General features: G+C 40.4%; 1 protein-coding gene across 3 annotated transcripts; it reads left to right on the forward strand.

Annotated features, from left to right (window-relative positions):
- The first annotated feature begins 4,803 nt into the window (after window positions 1–4,803).
- On the forward strand, window positions 4,804–17,982 carry lrrc4bb (leucine rich repeat containing 4Bb). Of its 3 annotated transcripts, none has more exons than XM_059525192.1 (5): window positions 4,804–5,135; window positions 5,235–5,311; window positions 11,228–11,377; window positions 11,484–11,754; window positions 12,395–17,982. In XM_059525192.1, exons 4-5 carry the CDS (start codon window positions 11,512–11,514, stop codon window positions 14,324–14,326), a joined length of 2,175 nt encoding a protein of 724 aa, XP_059381175.1. In that variant the 5' UTR covers window positions 4,804–5,135; window positions 5,235–5,311; window positions 11,228–11,377; window positions 11,484–11,511; the 3' UTR covers window positions 14,327–17,982. The 3 variants fall into 3 exon arrangements, with proteins under 3 accessions (XP_059381175.1, XP_059381176.1, XP_059381174.1); XM_059525193.1 differs by having other exon boundaries at window positions 11,228–11,361; XM_059525191.1 differs by having other exon boundaries at window positions 4,805–5,135; window positions 11,228–11,368.
- The last annotated feature ends 5,413 nt before the right edge of the window (window positions 17,983–23,395 follow it).

Here is a 23,395-nt window from a genome sequence, read left to right on the forward strand (position 1 = left end):
ATCTGTTCTCCAGTCAAGAGAGAAGACTCGAGCTTGTTCTGTTTTACTGTATGCATGACATATCTTGTGCATTTGAAATATTATAGATGCAGTTACACTAAAATTTAAAGGCTTGGAGTCATTACATTTTTTTGAAAAAAGTGTCTTAAGTGTTTAAAACAGTAATATTCTGACATATTATTACACTTCATATTAACTGTTGTATTTATATATATATTAAAATTCCCTTTTATTCCTGGGATGCAAAGCTGAAATTTTATCATCATTTCTCCAGTCTTCAGTGTCACATGATCCTTCAGAAATCATTCCAGAAATCTTTAGAAACATTTTGTCTTTAGTCTCACTTTTACTCAATTTACTGCATCCTTACTAAATGAAAATATTAATTTCTTCCTAAATTATTTAGATTTTTTTTTTTATATTAGCGTTTAGAAATGTTATTCATGAAGATGCTAATTTACTAATACTTTTCACTTGTGTATAAATAAAGTGATAAATCAGTAAGCACTAACTTAAAAAAAAAATCCACAATTCTGTGGCATCATTAGTTTACTAACACACTGCTTTTAAGTGCAAATGTGTGTAGCACACTGAGTTACTGAGGCCCTCCAATAACAACTTTTAAAAACTTTATTTTGTCTGCACTCAAATACTTGTTTCGATTACGTTTCCGGTCTTATATTACAATGTAAACGTTAATCTGACTGGTCACGTAAAATTTCTTTAGAACTATTTGAAACTTTCGACATACTCCAATTTGGGATGCATTCTAATCTTGCATTTTGGACATGAAGCATGAACTCTGGGAAGAAAATTAACCATTGTTTTATTATAGTAAAATGTTTTCACTGCATTGATTACAATTTGTATAACCACGGGTTTACTACAAATACCATGGTTAAACTATGGTTGCTGTAGCTATGGTTAATTTGTGATTGCCATGGTTTAACCATAGTAACCGTGTGTTTGTGGGGTTTATTTATAGGAAAACAATGGCTAATTTAAACTGTTTTGTATTCAGTTCTGATATCATTTTTCACAACAATAATTTGTGCAAAAATGGATCGTGCAGAACAAGTTCGTGAGATTATAATGGTTGGTAATATCAGTGTCAAGCTAAGCTAACATGTCCATATGTAGCAGGCAGTATTAGTAACAGAAGCACATCGCGTTTCGCTGAGCAGATACAGAGAACTCATTCACCACACACAAACACAGTCCTCCACATAGACGCGCACACATGCATACATGAGAACCCACATCAACAGCCTCAGAAAGAAGAAAACGCACACAATAGGCCTCAAGACATTGACGCACAAATGCATGGAAGTGAGGATCACATCCGCGCGGCTGTGACATTGAAAACAGACAGCCAGCGCACGACAGCGCGTAAGACGTCAACAAAACTGATGAGACAGCTCAAGTTCGGCCTTAAACCAGAGGGAGTGCTATAGACGGCGCGGAACGGGGGGGTCGTTTATTGTTTGTTTGTTTATATTCGTGTGTGCGCGCGTCTGTGCGCGCTGTACGGAACTAGTGAGGTGAGGGAAGGCAGAACATCCACTGCACCACTGTGTGACTGGATTCTTAATGGGAGGGGGATGGAGAGAGAGAGAGAGAGAGAGGTAGATGGCTTATCATTAAGTCATAATACGTACTGGAGGACACAAGTGTGTGGGACGCAGACAGAGTTCAACACAAAACCAGAGGAGAGATCAAACAGGGCTGAACTAACTACCACATGCATGTTCAACATGCAGGCCAAGCACCATTACGACAGCTAGATCTGTTCAAGACGGCCTGTTTATTCATGTATTCCTATACCGAGAGAGTCAGCATTACTAGCGGTCATCAACCTTTACTAGGGACTGCAAATTACCACCACCACCAGAAAAAGAAAAAAAAAATTCTAACTGTGGTGCATTTTTTTATAAATTGGTGTTAGAAACCATGCTAAGCATAAGCGTAAATTTGTGCATGTTTTTAGGCCTGTCTATGTGAATTCAGATGATGCATTTTGCAATCCTGGCTAGCATGCACTGAAAAAAACAAGAAGTAGATTTACTTAATTTTTTTATTTTGCAAGTTTTTGCACACATCAATTTTAAGTAAAATTAAAAGCAAGTAGACAGCTTGTTATCCTTTAAGGAAGATAATATGTCCACTCAATAAAACTATTAATGAATGAACACAGAGACCTTGATACTTGGTACACCACACACAATGACTGTAACAATCAGTGGATAGTGTTTGAGTTTTAATGGGCCATTTTGAGTAGAAAATTAACTCCAGATATCACAAAACAGTAAGTTACTAAACGTAATGACAAAATCAACCATAAAACAGTGTAAATACAACTCGAAAACAGTGAACATTTTAACCTTTTTAATTATTCATGCCCTAGTGCATGATGGGAAAAACAGGAACATAAATTTGATGTTTACTTAAAGAATCCTTGTGAACATAAACAATTCCAAGTATAATATGCTTATAATTTGGAACTTGAATTTCTACAATCTTAAATTGGTATTGATAGTGATAATTGATTGATGCCTGAACTTAATTATTTAATGTAGAAATTACATTTGTTTTTATGTAGTATTTACTTCACCACAAAATAATTTTTATCAGTGCCTGGTAATGTTTTAAAAATAACTTAAATTCATAACGTGAACGAATATCCTGCCCTCGCTCTAAAGATAGAGTTCAACCAAAAAAATAATTTGCCGAAAATATACTCACCCTCAGACCATCCAAGATGTAAGTGTGTTTGTTTCTTCATCAGATTTGGAGAAATGTAGCATTCCATCACTTGCTCATCAATGGATGCTCTGCAGTGAATGGGTGCCGTCAGAATGAGAGTCCAAACAGCTGATAAAAACATCACATTAATCCACAAGCAATCCACACCATTCCAGTCCATCAGTTAACATCTTGAGAAGACCAAAGCTGCATGTTTGCAAGAAAATCCATCAGTATGGTGTTTTAACTTTAAACCATCTCTTCTGGCTAAAATATGGATCTGTAATCCATAATGAAACTTCAACTATTAAATCCACCCTCTGTTGTACTCTCACTTCAAAATCCACAATGTATTTGTTTAGAAATGTTTTGGTTTGTAAACTGTGCTTGATATGTGCAGATTTCTCTCCTGATTCAGATGAGATGCCTTTTTTCATAAAAAAAAAAATAAAAATAAAAAAAGTATTATGGATAGAGGACTAGTATTTTAGCCAGAAGCAATGGTTTAAATGTAAAACATTGTAATGATGGGATTGTTTCTTACAAACAATTGATGGACTGGAGTGCTGTGGATTACTTGTGGGTTATTGTGATGGTTTTATCAGCTGTTTGGACTCTCATTCTGATGGTACCCATTCACTGCAGAGGATCCACTGGTAGGCAAGTGATGCAATGCATTTCTCCAAATCTGTTGAAGAAACAAACTCACCTACATCTTGGATGGCCTGACTATTCATGTGACATGTTATATATATATATATATATATATATATATATATATAATGTTTATTATGTCTGCCCACATGCAGGACCTTCACAGACCACTGATTGAAAACCCTGGAGCTGAACTTTGAACAAACAGCTTAAATGACTTACTCCATCATGCTGTCATCTCTGGCAAACGTTTAGTGTGAGTTGTCTATTACAAACACATAGATATCAACATCTAATGATATCAACAAAAATAAATGTTCTTTATACGAAGCTCAAGTTACAAAACTAGCAATTTTAAACACCATTCAGATACGTGCTTTTCAAAGGGTGTCTCATTATGTGGCCTAATTTTGTGGATGAAATGAATTTGTATTTCATGTCAAAATGCTGTTACTTACTAAAGACATTTTGTGAACTAAATATTCATCCCATGAAAGCAGTATTTATTTTGCCCTGTCTGAATCACAGAGTGAACATTGTCCACAAAATTAAAATGGCTGGGTCACACTTGACATGCTATTAATAGTTTGTGCGTCTATTTTATCAAACAGTACAACATGGTGCTAGCAACATCAAGGCTATGGGTTCGATTCACAGGGAATGCATGAAAAACAATGTACACCTTGATATGCAATGTAAGTCACTTTAGATGGAAGCATCATCCAATTGCATAAAAGTCATATAAAATATGGATAATAAGGTTGTGGACAGTGATGTAAAAACAACGCTAAATGAATCATAAAATGGTAATATTTAATCATTTATACATTCAAACACTGTTTTTGGTGCAGATATTAGCTGTTATTATGTAGAACCAATCCAGTTTCACTGGAAAATTAAACTGTTTTTGGATATGGCAATTTCAAATGAATTTGTACGATTTTTAAGAAAAAAGTCAGCACGAAGGTCCACTCCTAAACATAAACTTTAAGATACATGCAATTGTAAGCCAGACTGCATTAAATACAGGTCGACCTGCATAAACAGGAGTCATTTAAATGTTTATTTCTGCTTATGCACTTCAAGATAATACTAATTTTAATGTATGATTATTTACTTAAGATAAGGTAATGAAGGAATGTCCAGGGTGAACTCTGAACCACTGCTTTAGACAAACAGCATTGCCATCTTAAATATATATGTTAAGCTTTAGTTGGGTATAAATGGGATCTCAAATCCACCATAAATGATCTGACAGTCGTCCTGCAGATGAAAGCGAGGATGAATGCATGGACCAATGGACGGATAGATGTGTAAATGCATGGCTGTATGGAAACAGGCTTCAGCAGGTGTGTTTTGTGCATGTCTCAGTGGTCTGCTCTTCAGCTGGTCGCTGTATTCAGGACCGTCGCTACGGACTTTACGTAAGATGTTGCGCTGGGTGCAGCATCCGTCTCTCTGTACGGCCACGACGCGCACGATCTGCCTGCATACACTTAGAAAAATGCGCCAGTAGGTCTGTACGCTTCTTACCCCGGATAATCAAATTACATTCGATTTTCACACTCTACGGCGAGCGATTGCATCCTATTTATTCCAGCGGTGGTATGATCTGTTAACTATATATTCACCGTTATTCACCGTCTCGGCGCGCACTGACGCGCTCCTGAACTGCGAGAGACACCGAATCAACGGGGGGAAAATCATTAGAAGAAGATCCGTCGAGGATAAAGGAAAAGGTACGACATGCATTTGATCTAATGCAAGATATCAAATGCTGTGAATTGCATTTGATCATAGTTCATGCTGAATGATTGACGCGCATTGATTTGATTTAGGTTTCCACATGGTTATGATGTGTATGATTCATTAGAAGAGGATCCGGATGATGTGATGGATGCATGAGATGAGAACGGTAAGAACTGTCATTCAGCGGTCATTTTATTTCTTTATTTAGCTATGTTTATTTATTTATTTCGATATTTATTTATAGAAATGAATCTGGCCGTTTGGAAACACGGTGATTTGGCGGTTGGCGATGTAAAGGACGGCTTGGCTAGATTTGCATTTTTCTTTCTCATTATCCGTGAATTACACAGACACCGTGTGCCATTTTGTTGCGCGTCTTCGAGGGAGCGAGCGCGCCTGTGTGTGTGTGTGTCAGGGCCTTACTTGTGTATTTCACACGCGTACGACGGTCTCCGTTAAGACGCCGCAGTCTCTAACGCATTCAGATGCACCGATTTTTTTCTCATATAAGAGAAACAGACCCACTGCGGACGCGCTCTGTCATGATGGACATCGCCGCGTATGATGTCCTATGAAGGTTAATTAACAATCAATATAAAGGCTTATGCCATAGATGTTTAATTTGTGCATTCGACCGTTTTTTTGGCCTGTGGCTGTCTTTAACGAAGTCTTAGTGCAAACAGAGCGCCGCCACCCAAACGGATTCCGACACCCAGCATCTGCAAATCAATTTAGCGTTGTCATGGTTACAGTGAGGCTGCACCACCGCACCTGTGACACACACACACACACACACAAGCGAGTTGCGCCTGCGTGTTATGGACAAAGATGTTAAAGCCATATTACGAGTCCATTTTCTTTATAATTCTGTATGATTTTCATTGTTTCTTTAAAAGAAAATTTTCCTGATGTAAGACAACGAGCACGTTTACACGCACGATGCTACTCTGGTTTTACTTAGTAACTGTACTTTTATCAGCTAAAGGTCATACACTTGTTTTTTTTTTTTTAAACGCTTGTTTTTTCATTATCTCGATCTGCATGTTAATAGCCTACCCTCACCGGTGTTCTGAAAGCTTTTCAGTCTGCGCATGTTTTCTGCGCATGCCTGATTATGCTTTGATGTCAAAATGTGTATATATATATATATATATATATATATATATATATATAAAACCCTTGATCATTTCAAATCTCATGTAAATATGAATTTCCTGTGCCTTGGGTTTGGAGGAAGGTTTTTTTTTTTTTTTTTTTGTGCACGATTTTGTTTTGTTTTTATTTGATCAATGTCAAAAATATCTGTATACCTACATTTTTGCCTTTTACCCCAATTTTGTATTGCATGTAAAAACCTTTACTTGTGTTTCCAAATGTTTTCTGTTTTCTGCATTGGAAAAACTGAATACTGAATTTGTTGGTTCTGAATTTGTCGCTCTTGCAAAACTGAATAATTTTTTTGTTGTTGTTGTTGTTGTAATCAGCGTATTGTGGTTGTAAGGGAAGTTTAGCTCAAAGGGAATCATTTAAGATTTTAAAGGGAATTTGGACAGAATCACTGTTTCACGGCTGGTCACTGAGATGGCCAGCGATTCGTTGAACGAGCCGTATAACATCAACTCTGCAATGGATATTAATATCCAAAATATAGTGAAAACACTATTAATTAGCACATTAACAAGATCGGCAGTTTAAGACTTTAACTTGTAAGCACAAGATACTTCCCTTTTCAATATGAATAATGCTTTATTACATAAATCTAAGACATATAAAGTACACATAAGCACATGCACTCACACATTCACACAAGTTGCAGGAAGAGTGAAAGTTAGGAAAGAATGAGTTTAAGACAGGGACGGACTGGGAGTGAAAAACGGCCCTGGATTTTCTCCCAAATAGGCCCACCACAACTACAAACAGTTACTACTATTTCACAATATTACAGCATTCCTGACACATTTATGGCAAATAACATCACAAAACCCCATGGTGACCCTGCTGACAAAAACAATACAAACCATCACAGAAATTCTAATGATTTCCACTACAAATACTACTACAAACCATCAACTTTTAGCCATTAAATAATGGTATCATGTAGTGGGTTTTGGGACATATTACGTTAGGATTTAGTGGTTTTAACAAAAGCCACCAACAGAAGGCGACCAATTAACAGTAGAGACAGACACCATTACCATTTCCATTTAAACCAATACAGTTTCATTATAACCAGTAAAACCTTACAAATAATTTGATGTTTTCAATTTTTTTATTCAGTAGGTAATTAAAATAAATGTATTATTGTATGAACTAAAATACTTGAAATCTATAGAAAGAGCAGAACGCAAAATGTATAATATGACAATAATAAGCATAAATCTAGAATCTAGAAATCTGACACAACAGAATTCTTAAATTTGAGTATTCACATCTCTCTCTCTGTGTGTGTGTGTGTGTGTGTCATGTTAATCAGACTTATCATCTTATAGGCGATTTCATTAACTCAACTCAATAGGCCTAGATCTTACAAGTAAACCAAATCGCTGCTGTCTCTTTATGAAAGAATTGAATATTTATGTCAGACAGTACGGAGTAATAAATAGCAGTGAACGTTTGGACTAGGAGTATTTGGGATTTAATATAGTACTCATGGGCTACATGCTCTATAGCAGTGATGGGCAAACTTTGATAGTGACGAGGGCCAGCATTTGTTCTCCTTTAATTGTTTAGATTTTTATAATGCATTAGCTTTTTGTCGATCCACTTTTTCAAATTTAAAAATATGTAGCAAAACTATCAGGCGGACTTATTGAAAAAGCAAATTCGTTCTCTGCCAGCAGGTGTCACTTTCGGAATTAGCAGACAGTTACCCCAGTAACCGCAGTACAAAGCAGCATGCCTGACAGCGCTCAAGTTTATTCAATGAAATCATAGGCTGTTTCTCATTATGCGTTCTATAGCGATCTTGGAATTGAGAAACAGCCATAGCCTTTTGAAGTTTAATTTACATACTAATATTGAAATTCTTGTCTTTCTGTCCCCAAATTTAATGCCTCTAATAATTAAGACTTTCTGTATCATTTAAGAGTTTACATGGCCTTAAATTGAAATGATTTAACATGTGTTTTTAAGAACCCGTGGAAACCCTAAGAACATGGTTCAGTGCAAACAGTTCTGTCATGCATTTAGCAAAAAGCTTTTGTTGACTATGCATTTTACCATTGAAATTTGAGGCAAGTGTAACTCTGGCATCCCCACTGTTTGTGTGAAGTGATGATGGCGATTTAAATAACATATTTCCAAAAAATCCAAACATAGAAGTATCCACTTGAACTTGTAGAAAAAGATATGTTTACCATCTTTTTACATCTTGAAAAATGCTGTTTTTGTGGTCAGTTTTTCATTTACTATTTTCTAATGTTAGTGAATGTTTACATTAGAGTGCACGTCCTACTATGCTGAAATTATTACGGGGAGTGGCTGGAATCTAACGACCTCTCCTGATTGGATATAATATTAACATTATGAGCTGAAAGCAATCTTTATGTGACTTACATTTTAAATATATTAAAATTGGTAATCCGAGTCTAAAATGATCCAGTCCCGTACTAAAAACATTGCAGGCCATATACAGCAGTTTCGGTTACTTATAAGCAAAAATAGATTGCATTAGCGCCCCCTTTTGTCGGCTGTCAATGTCACTTTATCTGACACGTTTTTTTTGATGATGATATAAACAGCAGGCCGACGGCCTTCGGATGGACGGCCATTCTGGACTTCTCCAGAATGTCCAGATGGCCAGTCCGCCCCTGGTTTAAGAGAATGAAAATGTGAAATCCCAAGCAATACGTGAAATTGCATAGATATGAACAACTATCAGTCACTTAATTAACCCTCGCATTGAGTTCCTCAGTGAGGTTAAAAATATATTAGATACATCAGTGCAGCTCAGAGTCTGGAAGTAAGTTACTTGCATTGCCTGTGTAGAGGGGGTTCCCTTTGTTGTCTCGAAAAGGGAGTTTCTTGAGGTTGCTGATTGGCAACAAGTTTAGTAGTCGTTGAAGTTGTGGGCTGGTTGTAGTTTTAGGCAGGCACTCGAGGTCAGACTCGGAGACACAGCGTTACAAAACTTAACTCAGAACACGAAACTCTCAATGAAAAAGAAAAGAAACTAAAGTAAAAGAATAGAAGTAAAGTTTGATGAGACTAGGTGACTTTTCTTCTCATCATGGCTAAGTAGCAGCGGGCGTGCAGGCCGAAGCACGCTGGAGTGGTGCTCAAAAGAACGCATAAGTAATGGCAAAAAGCATGGCTAAAAGTGATGACTAAAAGTTAAAGAGCTAAAAGGCTAAAAGCAGGCATGACTAAAAGCAAAAGCTAAAAGCTAACGTTAAAAGCTAAAACTAAAAGCATAAATTTTAATGGTGTCCTGAATTTTTAAATTGGCATTTCGGACACACCTCGAATGTTGTCTTGACCAATTAGATATTGTCTTTGCTTAGGGTGTTGCGATTTTTGTCCTGCCCATTCATAAATCATATGTTATCTTATCAATCATGTTGTCAGAATTTTCCCGCTCTTTCAGGGTATAATTTTGGACATATGATAACAACAAGAATATGATAAATTTGACAAAAAATTGATTGTCAGAAACGTTTCAAGCAAGAAGATTCAAATGCACACATACTAAAACGTGAATATGAATCCTTAAGCTATTCAATAGTTATTAAAAAGACACAATTTTGGTGCATCTACATCTGTAAAAGACAGTTTCTGTTCCATTCTTTGACATAAGGACATTCTGTGGAGACCAGAGGTTAAAAGGTCCCCTTAAAGGAATTTCAGTCTGGTTCTTATCATGGATTTACATGTAATGTTCATGCTGTGCGTCTCTTTGACCATCAATCTTGATTAATTGCCCCAAAATCTCTTTTCCGAATTGGAATTGTCAATAATTGTACTTTTGTTCTAATGTTGAAAGCTGTTCAAGTTGCAAGTTAGTGGGCTTGCATCTGACTTGTGATGCTAGGATCTGAGATACAACACTTTTTTTTTTTTTGTAGAATTTATTTAAAAAAGTACTGAGCCCCGCACATGACATGCAAGAAAAAATAAAGAAATTTTGCACAATTTGTAAATCGAGTGAACAAAATAGTAAATCGAGGGAACGCAACAGTAATCGTGTGCACGTTTTAGTACAGTGAGGGAACGAATGAGTAAATCGTGCACATGATTTAGCCTACAATTTTTTCCTGCATGTCATGTATGGGGCTCCGTAAAAAATGAGTAGAATTCAGGAAAAAAATCTGCATCATTTGTTTAAGTATAAGAAATATTTACTGACATTCTTGCATATGTATCGTCTGTTAGAAAATACTAAAACAACATTCTGCCTAAATGTTTATTTGTAAGGCTGTTTATACAAACAAATTCTGCTGCTATTGCATTACTGTCATCCAGCATTCGTCATGGGTCATTTGATATCAGCATTATTCTGTATTTATTCATAGTAAACATCAGTGTTCAGACATGAGAGTTGTTTTCCCCTTCAGTTGTAGAGCTCATATGCACAGTGGTTGCATGCACACATTTCTTTGTAATGAATGACTGTTTTCAAGTAACAATGTGAATGTATTACATTAGCATTTTTAAAACCAATAATCTGTTTTTATGTTTACAATACCACAAATCTATGCACATTTAATAAAGATAACGTATTTGCAAATATGACAACCTGTAGCCTTCAAACAGTCTGAACTACTAGTTAAATAAACATTAAAACACAAGGCCAGACCAATCCAAATTTTGAAGTTTTTTTGCACGGACGAGAAGAAATGAAAGCATTTGGTGTTACAATTATGACTACCTATACTATAATAAGCAGAAATAAATAGTGGAAATGAACTGAAATTAAATTCTACTCCGGTTGGGCTAGAGGTCACAACATTTGATTAAACAGGTCAGAGTTTTAATTTGCTGATGTACTGACCCTCACACCCTTAGCTATATATAATATGATAAGATGTACATATATGCAGTTTTTGACCTCTCTTGTCCTCTTTCTCTCTCGTTCCTCCTCCAGTGTTTTTCATTTTAAATAAGCAAGGCCAGTGCTGACTGTGATGATTCTGAGCAGAAGACTCCCGTAACAGCATCCAGTGCTGTTGAAGACTGTGTGGACTACACTTTGATGCCACAAGATACCTGATTCCACAAGTTAATCGTAAAAAAAGTTAATTCTCTCTCTTGTTTTGTGGATGTCATTATTGAAAATACACTTCCATTTGAAAAGTTCTGAGGGTTTTTGGCAATCACTGTTTGCCTCTTTTTTGTTTTAGGAAAGGGGCAGGACATGACTCAGTTGCCATGCAGGCTGCTATTGTAACAGGCTTTTTCAGCCCCTCCCCCCTCGTCTGGTTGGTCCAACTCTTGTTGTGGCCACACCTCCTTGGACCTAGATTGGCCGAAACCAGTCCTGCCTGCCCTGCTCCCTGTAGCTGTTCCAATCAAGCCAGTCGAGTGATATGTACCAGAAAAGGCTTAAATGATGTTCCACAGAGTATCTCGTCCAATACTCGATACCTTAACCTCCAGGAGAACTCCATACAGGTAACCTCTCTGATAGCCTAAATAGGTCTATAGGACATTTTCTCCAAGAACTGGACATAAACACATCCTTCTATCCAAAAACTACAACTGAAATGATATAGCAACAACCATGCAACCAGCATTTAATTGTTAGAAAAAGGAAACATGGTCAGATTAAAATTGAAAGAGAATCAATTATGGACCTGTTTACTCCAGATGTTTCCCTAAAAAGTTGCTTCAAAAGTTAACAATTTAATTGGTTTGCTGATCCTTAAACGACAACCAATGGTGATAATGCAAGTACCCAAGATATTCATTGAACTGCCACATTGCTATTTCTTTTCCAAATGGAACACAGATTTAGCCCTTGTGCTAAAGATACTTGGTCAATGAGCTCTGTTAGTTAGCACTGTAAACCAGTCATCTTCTGTCGAACACAGAGTGACAGATGGTCACGCATTCGCACATACTGAAATAGCAACAAAATAACAAAGATGCACCTTTCCTGAGTATACATACTACCACAAAGGCATTCAGCGATCTTAATCTCTCATACTGCTGTAGAACAAACAAACCTGTAAGAGTAGTGATGCAGTAAGCCAGATTCTTAATATGTAGGATGTTATAACTTACTATAGTCTCTTCCTCTCTTTTTCTGCAGGTGATCAGGTCAGACACCTTCAAGCACCTAAATCATCTGGAAATCTTACAGTTGTCTAAGAACCAAATTCGTCAGATAGAAGTGGGAGCTTTCAATGGCCTTCCCAATCTTATCACCTTGGAGCTTTTTGACAACAGACTACCACTCGTACCATCACAGGCATTTGAGTACCTGAGCAAGCTGCGTGAGCTCTGGCTAAGGAACAACCCCATAGAGACACTCCCGGCATATGCCTTCCACCGTGTTCCATCCCTGCGACGGTTAGACCTTGGTGAGCTGCGCAAACTAAGTTTCATCTCGGAGGCTGCGTTCGAAGGGCTGCTGAATCTACGTTTCCTGAATCTGGGCATGTGCGGGCTTAAAGATGTACCCAACTTGACGCCTCTTGTGAGGCTAGAGGAACTGGAGCTGTCTGGAAACCAGCTGGGAGTGGTGCGTCCCGGATCTTTCCAAGGCCTAGTGTCTCTACGCAAACTGTGGCTCATGCACTCTCGGATCTCCGTCCTTGAAAGGAATGCTTTTGATGACCTCAAGAACCTGGAGGAGCTCAATCTGTCCCATAACTCTCTGCATTCGCTGCCCCATGATCTATTCACTCCACTGCAACAGTTAGAGCGTGTCCATCTGAACCACAACCCTTGGGTTTGCAACTGCGATGTTCTGTGGTTGAGCTGGTGGCTTAAAGAAACCGTGCCTGATAACTCCACTTGTTGTGCACGTTGCCATGCCCCACCAGGTACTAAGGGCAGGTACATTGGTGACCTTGACCAGCGAGACTTCACCTGCTATGCACCTGTGATTGTGGAGCCACCCACTGACCTGAACGTAACGGAGGGAATGGCAGCAGAGCTGAAATGCCGCACTGGGACATCCATGACTTCCGTTAACTGGTTGACCCCCAATGGAACCTTGATGACCCATGGGGCATACAAGGTCCGGATCTCGGTCCTGCATGATGGAACCCTGAATTTCACCAATGTGACCATGCAAGACACTGGACCCTACACCTGTATGGTCACCAATTCTGCTGGCAACACCACAGCAACTGCTGTGTTGAACGTCTCTGCACCTGACCCAGGCAATGACTACAGCTACTTCACAACTGTTACTGTTGAGACTGTAGAGACTGGGCAAGATGGCCACGGTTCAGCACGGCAGTTCGTCAATGAGACGTTTATTAGTTTTCCAGGCCCGACAGCTGCATCTGCATCGGCGGGTCCCACTGGCTCAATGCTGTCCTCCTTGTCGCCACGAGCCACACGTGCACCCGATCGCCCGTTCACGGTCTCCATCACAGACGTTGCCAACTTGTCAGGTCTTGAGGACGTAATGAAGACGACCAAGATTATCATCGGCTGCTTTGTGGCCATCACCTTTATGGCGGCCGTGATGCTGGTCGTCTTCTACAAGCTTCGCAAGCAGCACCAACTGCACAAACACCACGGCCCGGCTCGTGCCATCGAGATAATCAATGTTGAGGATGAGATCGGATCTGCAGGTGGAACTAGTGGAATCACAGGAGGGAGCACCCTCCAAAAGGGAGCAGGATCTGGTGGAGGAAGCGGGCAGAGTCCGAGGAATCACGAACCTGAGATCATGACCCTGCCGAGCGTTGGGCAAGCGGACCACCTGAACCACTACTACAAAGCGCACCACTTTAACAACAACGTGCTGGGCTTGAACATGGCATCTGGAATGCTCAACAACAAACCTAACCCTTCCTCCCAAAACAAGGCTTCGACCATTAAAATGGGGACTTCCGGTAATCCCTCCAACCTTGGCTCGACATCACCTCCCTTGCCAATTCCCATTCCAATGGCGATGACCTTCCATGGAACTCTGAAAGGCCTTAGTCACGTTCCCAACATGCAGACTGAGCCACTGTTGCTATCGAATGGCTCCAAGGAGAGTGTTCAGGAGACCCAGATCTGATTACCCTTGCATACACATGCACATGCAGGAAGGGAAGTAGACTGGTTTTTAAGGCAGCATGACTGTCAAGTCTCTGCAGTCTTTGACTTTTTAAACTCTGTCTCTTTCCAACAGATTCCATGGAATATTAATTTTGATAAACAGAGAGACAGGCTTTTACTGATGAAGTGGACAAGGCGCTGTTGAGTACATACGTGCCAAAGCAAGCGTACTTTTGAGTTGTGTCCGCGTATAAAAAAATATAGTCTATATTAAAGTAGTGTTATTACTTAAGTGTTGGTTTGCCACAGTCCAGCGACACAGAGTACACACACTGATGTACAGCAGCTAACAGACCTGTATAAAAGCATACACACATTTACACTTCCCAGAGGTTGACATCATTCTTCATCATACTCACCTCGGTAGGTAGTGTACCTGTGTGTGTGTATTTGAGTGTGTGTGTAAGGGACAGTATTACCTGAGACTAATTCGAAAATAAAGACTTTAACTGCTTTGATCCAGAACACATGCTCATGTTCACTCTGCATCATGATGACATTCTGAATCTAGCACAAGTGAGGATCAGTTCATAAGCTCAGAACTCTAAAGACACCAGTTTTAGGGTGACATACACTTTCATCATACCTAGAGGAGAGGGCAGAGAGAAGAAGGCTTTCCATGTGAACAATAAGAGTACATGACTGCTGTCCTCAGCAAAGGTACCACAGTACCTGCCGCCGTAGTGCAAACTCTTTGTGCATATCTGCCTTCGAAGAGATCTCGAGTGTCATATGTTTGTCTTTTCGCCTGAATTGAAGAGTAACAGGAGTGTGTAAGGGCTATTTCACTGGCATTTGATGTGTGCAGAACGTGTCTTGACTAAAAGTCAACATAAAATGCAACATTTAACTTCTGTAGTATGAAACAGGATATTCAATGGATGCAGGGTGGTGGGACTTGACTCCATTCTTCAGGAATTGATTGGATCGTGTAAAGCAGGCGTACCAGAACGGAGTCAAGAGGGATTTGAGACACTAGCCGAACCGGAAAGTCATTTCAGAGGCGGAGCAGGTTACATTTTGATAAAAGATTCCGAAGATATTTTTTTTTTTACTTTGCATAACGTGCACAGATGACTGGTGCACAATAAGAAATGAGTGCATCCATTTTGAGTTCATGTTGACTTTAAAATAAGCTGTATTAAAGCTTTGAAATATACTGGGATACGCACCACAGGGGATTTCGCCAACATGAACAATTTTAGATTTTTAACAGAGAGAGAATGAAAGACATTGTGAAAATGTCCAGATTTTTCTGATGAAAGATTTTGCAATATGACATGTAATCTAATGTAAAAATTTTCAGCTATACTGTTTATAGACCAAATCGCTGGGTTTGGGAATCAGGGTTTAGGGAATGGGAATAATACCGTTCTTGAGCCGCTTCAAATTTAACATTAGTCATCTATTTGGGGGAAAACTTGTATGCCTCACTTTCAGAGAGTATTTTCTTTGAAGAGATTCGCGAATTGATAGGTCCTTCATGGGAGCCATGCGACAACTGCTGACTACATAAAGCATTCTATTCATCCGTGAATGGCTTTGAAGTTGTATAATAACTGTGCAATGTGCCATTAATTGGAGTAGAGTACACATGCGTGTATTATTGTAATTGCTGCATTAAACTTTACTCGGTTTTTAATTTACAATTCATCATCTTTTATCAGATTGTTGGTGTTAAAATTGATTCATCCTTTTTCAAATGCTGGGAACTTTCTTAAATCAAACTGGGCAATTGTTTTCTGCATTCATTTTACACGTTTGATTAAGGACACAAGTGCTATACATAGTTGTATCCATTATACCCCACCAGTCCTTCAAATGTCTCCCTGCTAGTCTTCATAATGGAGTTATAGGGCGAACTATGTTTTTTTCTGCTGCTTTCATTGCTTTCCATATTTCTCCCTACAGTATGAAAGCTGATTGTGTTTGAATATCCAGTGGAGTTGCTTAGCAACAACATCATTGCCAGGAAATGCTCTTAAAAGCTTATTGTAGCACCTGACCCTCATCTGCTGATGCGGAATATAGGTAGATCAGAATTACGTCAGTATCACATAAGTAAAAGGTTAGTTAATGTGAGGAAAGCATCCTCCATGCCTCGCTTTATGTCCTCGATACCAGAAAAGACTGAAACGTGAATATCATTGACCTCGGATCCAATATTTGAACATTTTAGGCTATTAAACGTTGGCAAATTTAATAATTTTGTCAAAACACAACCGTATATTTTTAAATGCAGTGCTAAAGCTTCATGAACAACCGGTTTCTACAAACAAGCCTCGATTTGCTACATGAGTAAGATTCCCATTCTAGAGTATTTTATTGGACATGAAACTGAGTGCATCGGTTAATTTTCCTGAAAGAGAGTGTCTGAAGTTTTTAAATGCATATGCATATCCTGATCATTTTGGAGATTTTTTTATAAGTACACCAGCATATAGCAAACATACATCAACTAAAAGCCACAAATGGGAGTCTTTGTTTGAGCCAGACTTGCATTTGAGCCTTTCCATACCTCTTTTTTTAATTATACAAGCAAACTTGTGAAACGTTAAATGTCCAAATGCTTATCTGCCCAAGATCATGAGGCAGTGAATCAGTACATCAGCGTTCAGATGTGTGTCATCCCGTAGCAGGTTGTTCTCATCTATGCATCCTCTCTGCGGCCAGCAAAATCACATTACCCTTATGGCTACTGAAAGACAATTCATCTAAACCTTTCCCCGTTTTCGAAAGCTGCTTTAAGCTGATTTCACTGGCTGTGAGATGAAGACACTGGGGCTGAGACCCGTGTTGAAGCTGTTTCTGAATCAGCACAGAAAGATTGTATTATGAGTATTAAATGAAGCGGTGTCATCACTGTAGACTCTTAATGTGGTGGCTCTCTCTTTCACCTTCTCACACTGACCATGTGTTCATGTATTGCCATGTACAGTATATAATCTAAAGATGTAAATATTCTCTATTTTTTGACTTGCCATTAGCAGAACACGTGTTCTTCAGGATTTAAAACAGAACAAAGCTTTTTGGAAACTGTTTGCATTTCTCTTTCCCTCTATTTATGTGTGAATCTCATGAAAACAGGCCATATTTCACCACAGCATCTAATGAACAGAATTGTATTGTGCATACAGAAAAATAATCCTGGTTTTTGGACCATTAAGGTTTTTTTTTTTTTTGGTGACATTTCATTTGATGATAATCAAGCAGATTTTTACCACTAGTGCGGTATGGATATTTTATTTGTGGTTTTGTTGGTAATTTTCAAATTGTATTGTAGATTCTCATTACTTTGCGTAATACAAAAAAGTAAAATCATTTTTAATATATGAATTCGCATAAAACAGTTAGTACATGAGTACATCAAACAGTAACATTATATTAAACATTTTTTTTTGTGCAATTTTGAGAATGATTTTATTTTGTTGATTTTTTTTCTAATGAAATGTCACATTGCTAAAAAAAAACGCTCAAAATAGGCTGAATAATAACATTTTGTGGTGCAATTTCACCAGTTTTTGGACATTTTTTTTTAGATTCACTCGTATGTTTCTCTGTATCTCTATCTTTAGGACAATACACTCAAAAAAAAAAAAAAGAAAAAAAATTAAAGTTCACCGTTTTGAAAAAAAAAAAATAAAAAAAATAAATCAGTACTGCTGATATCAGCTCTGTTCCATTTAGATCTGTTCTTCATCTGTTTGCCTATTTATTTGTACTGAGTATTTTTAGTTCATTTGCTTTCTTTCCTTTGTTGATGCTGTGCGTGGTTCGGCTGTGGAGAGCTAGTTGATTGGTCAGCAGTTCCGGGTCAAAGGTTGTGGCAAATGCTTAACTGTGCGTGTGAGCCTCTGCACTATGCTATTCGCTACACAGATGCTCTTTATCAATAAAACATGGACATTTTTGGCTTTAGAACTCTTGACTGTGTGTCTTTATGTTCAACTTTTTAAAAAGGTGTTGTAAATAATATATTTTTTTAATTGATAAAGGTTCTGTGGCATGTGCATTTTTTCATAGCCAATCAGTAACACTGTCTGCATGCGACATGTGTCAGTTGAGGGCGGGGTTTCGGAGAGGGGGTGTGGTCTAGTTTAGCAACTTCTGGTGGAAGTTTGGAAAATGGTAAAATTGCTTACAGCACTGTTGATATTCAATCTATCTTTCTGCAGAAGGATTAAATCATTGGTTCTCAAATGTTTTATTTAATAGCCAGATTATATGTTGGACATTGAGCTCAATTATTTATCATACAAGTAAACATAAGGCCTTTAAAATCAACATAGATTTTTTTTTTTTTCATATAAAAAACCTGGCTGAATAAGAAAATACTTTGCTATCCTAACTGTGCATGTTTATAGTTAGCTAATGTTCTTGTGACCTTGCATCCCAGCAGTTTGGAACCACATCAAGCTGTTTTGATTTTCAGTCACTAACATAATGTACAGTCAGTCAGTCATTACAGCATAACACACCCGACAGGCTGATTTGGACTTGTTTGTGATAATGATCCTACTTATTGCACAGTGACTAAAAGAAGTAAATAAATCTATATAAAAAATCAGAAAACAAGAATGACGTGCAATTTATGGAATATGATGGGTCAAAAGTTTGGAATAGTTACGATTTCTTTAATGTTTCTTTTTCTTTAATGTGTCACATGATCTTCAGAAAACATTCTAATATATTGATTTGCTGCTCAGGAAGAATTTCTGATTATTATCAATAATGAAAACAGTTGTGCTGCACAATATTTTTGTGGAAACTGTGATACATTTTATTGTTCAGGATTATTTGGAATCTTTATTAACATTATACATTTCTTTACTTTCATGTTTGATCAATTTAATGTGTCCTTGTTTACTATTTTATTGTTATTTATTTTATTAAATCTTACCTACCGCACATTTTTATGTGTTACATTGTTTCCACAAAAATATTGTGCAGCACCAGTTTTCAACACTGATAATAATCAGAAATGTTTCTTGAGCAGTAAATCGGTATATTAGAATGAGTTCTGAAGATCATGTGACACTGAAGACTGGAGGAATGATGCTGAAAATTCAGCTTTGATCACAGGAATAAGTTTAACAGATTTTCACGTAGAAAAGAGTTATTTTAAATTGCAATAATGTTACAGCTTTTACTGTATGTCTAAACAAACAAATGCAGCTGAGGTGAGCAGAAGAGGCTTTTCAGAATCACTAAAAGATCTACGTGTAGCCACTGAATTTTCCTGAGAACTGAATGTGGGAAGTATTGGTTTGGTTGTGGCCTCACCTAAACGCCACACACACTTCCTGCATACACTCCCTGTTCTGGTTGCAGCGTTTCCATAGCAACTGTGAAATGTGGGAAACCCTCTGTCCTTCAGAGAGGAGTGAGTGAGTAAATGAGTGAGTGAGTGAGTGAGTGAGGGGGAGCTGCTAATCAAGGGATGGGGCATCAGCATATAGTGCTTTGGCTCTTGGAAATCATCTGCATTGATGCCACTAGCTGACTGACTGTATGCCTTACTGTATTTTTCCACTGTCTCGTGTCCCACTGACAGACAGACAGACGTGATTGGCTGAGTCTCTTTACCATCTGTAGCGACTGCGTAGTGTTTTCAGAGCTCTGAAGGTTCAGGTCACAGGTCTTTATGTTTGCTTGTTATATTTGATATATATGGGATAGCTATCGGCAATTGTTGTTAATCAGATTCGAGCATCTGTGAGCATTCGAATGTCTGCATCACTAGCGAGGCCTCTGTTTCCACGACAACCATGGTCTGAAAATAGCCCTCTCTCTCTCTCTTTCTAACATGCATGTATTTATTGTCTCTGAAGACATGCCAGTGTTTTTTTCCCCCTCCTTTTCCCTGCTGTCTGACTCTCCCCTCCGCTCACTTCATTTGCGTTCCCCTCCCCTTTGCCTTCTGCTCCTCTCCTCCTCTCCTCCTCTCCTCTCCTCTCCTCACAGCTCCGCTCCTCTCCTCCTCTCCTTTCCTCACCTCTCCTCTCCTCCGCTCCTTACCTCTCCTCTCCTCTCCTCTCCTCTCCGCTCCTCAACTCTCCTCTCCGCTCCTCACCTCTCCTCTCCGCTCCTCACCTTTCCTCTCCTCTCCTCTCCGCTCCTCACCTTTCCTCTCCTCTCATCTCCACTCCGCTCCTCTCCTCCTCTCCTCTCCTCTCCTCTCATCTCCACTCCGCTCCTCTCCTCTCCTCTCCTCTCCTCTCCTCTCCTCTCCTCTCCTCTCCGCTCCTCACCTTTCCTCTCCGCTCCTCTCCTCCTCTCCTCTCCTCCGCTCTGCTCCACTCCTCTACTCTACGCTACTCTCTATTCCTCTCCTCCTCTCCTCTCTGCTCTTCACCTTTCCTTTCCTCTCCGCTCCTCACCTCTCCTCTCCTCTCCTCTCCTCTCCTCTCGGCTCCTCACCTTTCCTCTCCGCTCCGCTCCGCTCCTCTCCTCTCATCTCCTCTCCTCTCCTCTCCTCTCCGCTCCTCACCTTTCCTCTCCTCTCCTCTCCGCTCCTCTCCTCCTCTCCTCTCCTCTCCTCTCCTCACCTCTCCTCTCCTCTCCTCTCCTGTCCTCTCCGCTCCGCTCCTCCTCTCCTCTCCTCTCCTCTCCTCTCCTCTCCTCTCCTCCGCTCTGCTCCACTCCTCTACTCTACTCTCTATTCCTCTCCTCTCCTCTCTGCTCTTCTCCGCACCTCTCCACATCTTCTCCTCTCCTCTCCTCTCCGCTCCTTACCTCTCCTCTCCTCTCCGCTCCTCTCCTCTCTGCTCTTCTCAGCACCTCTCCACATCTTCTCCTCTCCTCTCCTCTCCTCTCCTTACCTCTCCTCTCCTCTCCTTACCTCTCCTCTCTCTTCTCCTCTCCTCTCCTCTCCGCTCCGCTCCATTCCTCTCCTCTCCTCTCCTCTCCTCTCCTCTCCGCTCCTCTCCTCTCCTCTCCTCTCCTCTGCTCCACTACTCTACTCTACTCTCTATTCCTCTCCTCTCCTCTCCTCTCTGCTCTTCTCCGCACCTCTCCACTTCTTCTCCTCTCCTCTCCTCTCCTCTCTGCTCTTCTCCGCACCTCTCCACTTCTTCTCCTCTCCTCTCCTCACCGCTCCTTACCTCTCCTCTCCGCGCCGCTCCTCTCCTCTCCTCTCCTCTCCTCTCCTCTCCTCTTCTCTTCTCTCCTCTCCTCTCCTCTCCTCACCGCTCCTCACCTTTCCTCTCCGCTCCTCTCCTCCTCTCCTCTCCTCCGCTCTGCTCCACTCCTCTACTCTACGCTACTCTCTATTCCTCTCCTCCTCTCCTCTCTGCTCTTCACCTTTCCTTTCCTCTCCGCTCCTCACCTCTCCTCTCCTCTCCTCTCCTCTCCTCTCGGCTCCTCACCTTTCCTCTCCGCTCCGCTCCGCTCCTCTCCTCTCATCTCCTCTCCTCTCCTCTCCTCTCCGCTCCTCACCTTTCCTCTCCTCTCCTCTCCGCTCCTCTCCTCCTCTCCTCTCCTCTCCTCTCCTCACCTCTCCTCTCCTCTCCTCTCCTGTCCTCTCCGCTCCGCTCCTCCTCTCCTCTCCTCTCCTCTCCTCTCCTCTCCTCTCCTCCGCTCTGCTCCACTCCTCTACTCTACTCTCTATTCCTCTCCTCTCCTCTCTGCTCTTCTCCGCACCTCTCCACATCTTCTCCTCTCCTCTCCTCTCCGCTCCTTACCTCTCCTCTCCTCTCCGCTCCTCTCCTCTCTGCTCTTCTCAGCACCTCTCCACATCTTCTCCTCTCCTCTCCTCTCCTCTCCTTACCTCTCCTCTCCTCTCCTTACCTCTCCTCTCTCTTCTCCTCTCCTCTCCTCTCCGCTCCGCTCCATTCCTCTCCTCTCCTCTCCTCTCCTCTCCTCTCCGCTCCTCTCCTCTCCTCTCCTCTCCTCTGCTCCACTACTCTACTCTACTCTCTATTCCTCTCCTCTCCTCTCCTCTCTGCTCTTCTCCGCACCTCTCCACTTCTTCTCCTCTCCTCTCCTCTCCTCTCTGCTCTTCTCCGCACCTCTCCACTTCTTCTCCTCTCCTCTCCTCACCGCTCCTTACCTCTCCTCTCCGCGCCGCTCCTCTCCTCTCCTCTCCTCTCCTCTCCTCTCCTCTTCTCTTCTCTCCTCTCCTCTCCTCTCCTCACCGCTCCTTACCTCTCCTCTCCGCGCCGCTCCTCTCCTCTCCTCTCTGCTTCTCTCCTCTCCTCTCCTCTCCACTCCTCTCTGCTCTTCTCCGCACCTCTCCTCTCCTCTCCACTCCTTACCTATCCTCTCTTCTCTGCTTCTCTCCTCCTCTCCTCTCCTCTCTGCTTCTCTCCTCCTCTCCTCTCCTCTCCACTCCTTACCTCTCCTCTCTGCTTCTCTCCTCCTCTCCTCTCCTCTCCTCTCCACTCCTCTCTCCTCCTCTCCTCTCCTCTCCTCTCCTCTCCTTTCCTTTCCTTTCCTTTCCTTTCCTTTCCTCTCCTCTCCTCTCCTCTCCTCTCCACTCCTCTCCTCTCCTCCTATCCTCTCCTCTCCTCTCCACTCCTCCTCTCCTCTCCTCTCCCCTGCATCTCGGCTGATATATAGTCGCTCAGTTGCCATGGAAACCTACAGAAACTATGGTGATGGTCTTACAGCATTGCCTCAGCAGCACCGAGTGGCTGAGCACAACTGCATGCAATGATTTATGCAAATTAATACAGTTAATCGGCCAAGTCAAACTGAAAGGATTGTTTTTATTATGATTATTATTTTTGCTGTCAATATTTGGATTTACATTAATATTCTAATTATTTATACATAGAACTTGGACATTTAACAACAGTGTACAAAAGACATATGTACATATACGTATAACACACATATACTGTACATATACTGTCTATCTATCTATGATAGATAGATAGATAGATAGATAGATAGATAGACAGACAGACAGACAGACAGACAGACAGACAGATAGATAGTATATGTATATGTGTGATGTATAAATACCTTAAAACACACTATTTTTTATTTAACTATTTTTAAATTTTTAGGGTTAAATGTCCTTAAA

The sequence above is a fragment of the Carassius carassius genome, chromosome 35, assembly GCF_963082965.1.
Source record: "Carassius carassius chromosome 35, fCarCar2.1, whole genome shotgun sequence".
Classification (NCBI taxonomy): Eukaryota; Metazoa; Chordata; class Actinopteri; order Cypriniformes; family Cyprinidae; genus Carassius; species Carassius carassius.

What these genes read in the sequence shown, in the direction of transcription:
- lrrc4bb (XM_059525192.1), top strand. Translation starts at nt 11,512, where the DNA reads ATGCAGGCTGCTATTGTAACAGGCTTTTTCAGCCCCTCCCCCCTCGTC. An exon ending in TCCAGGAGAACTCCATACAG is followed by an intron (nt 11,755 to 12,394) that starts GTAACCTCTCTG and finishes CTTTTTCTGCAG; the next exon opens with GTGATCAGGTCAGACACCTT.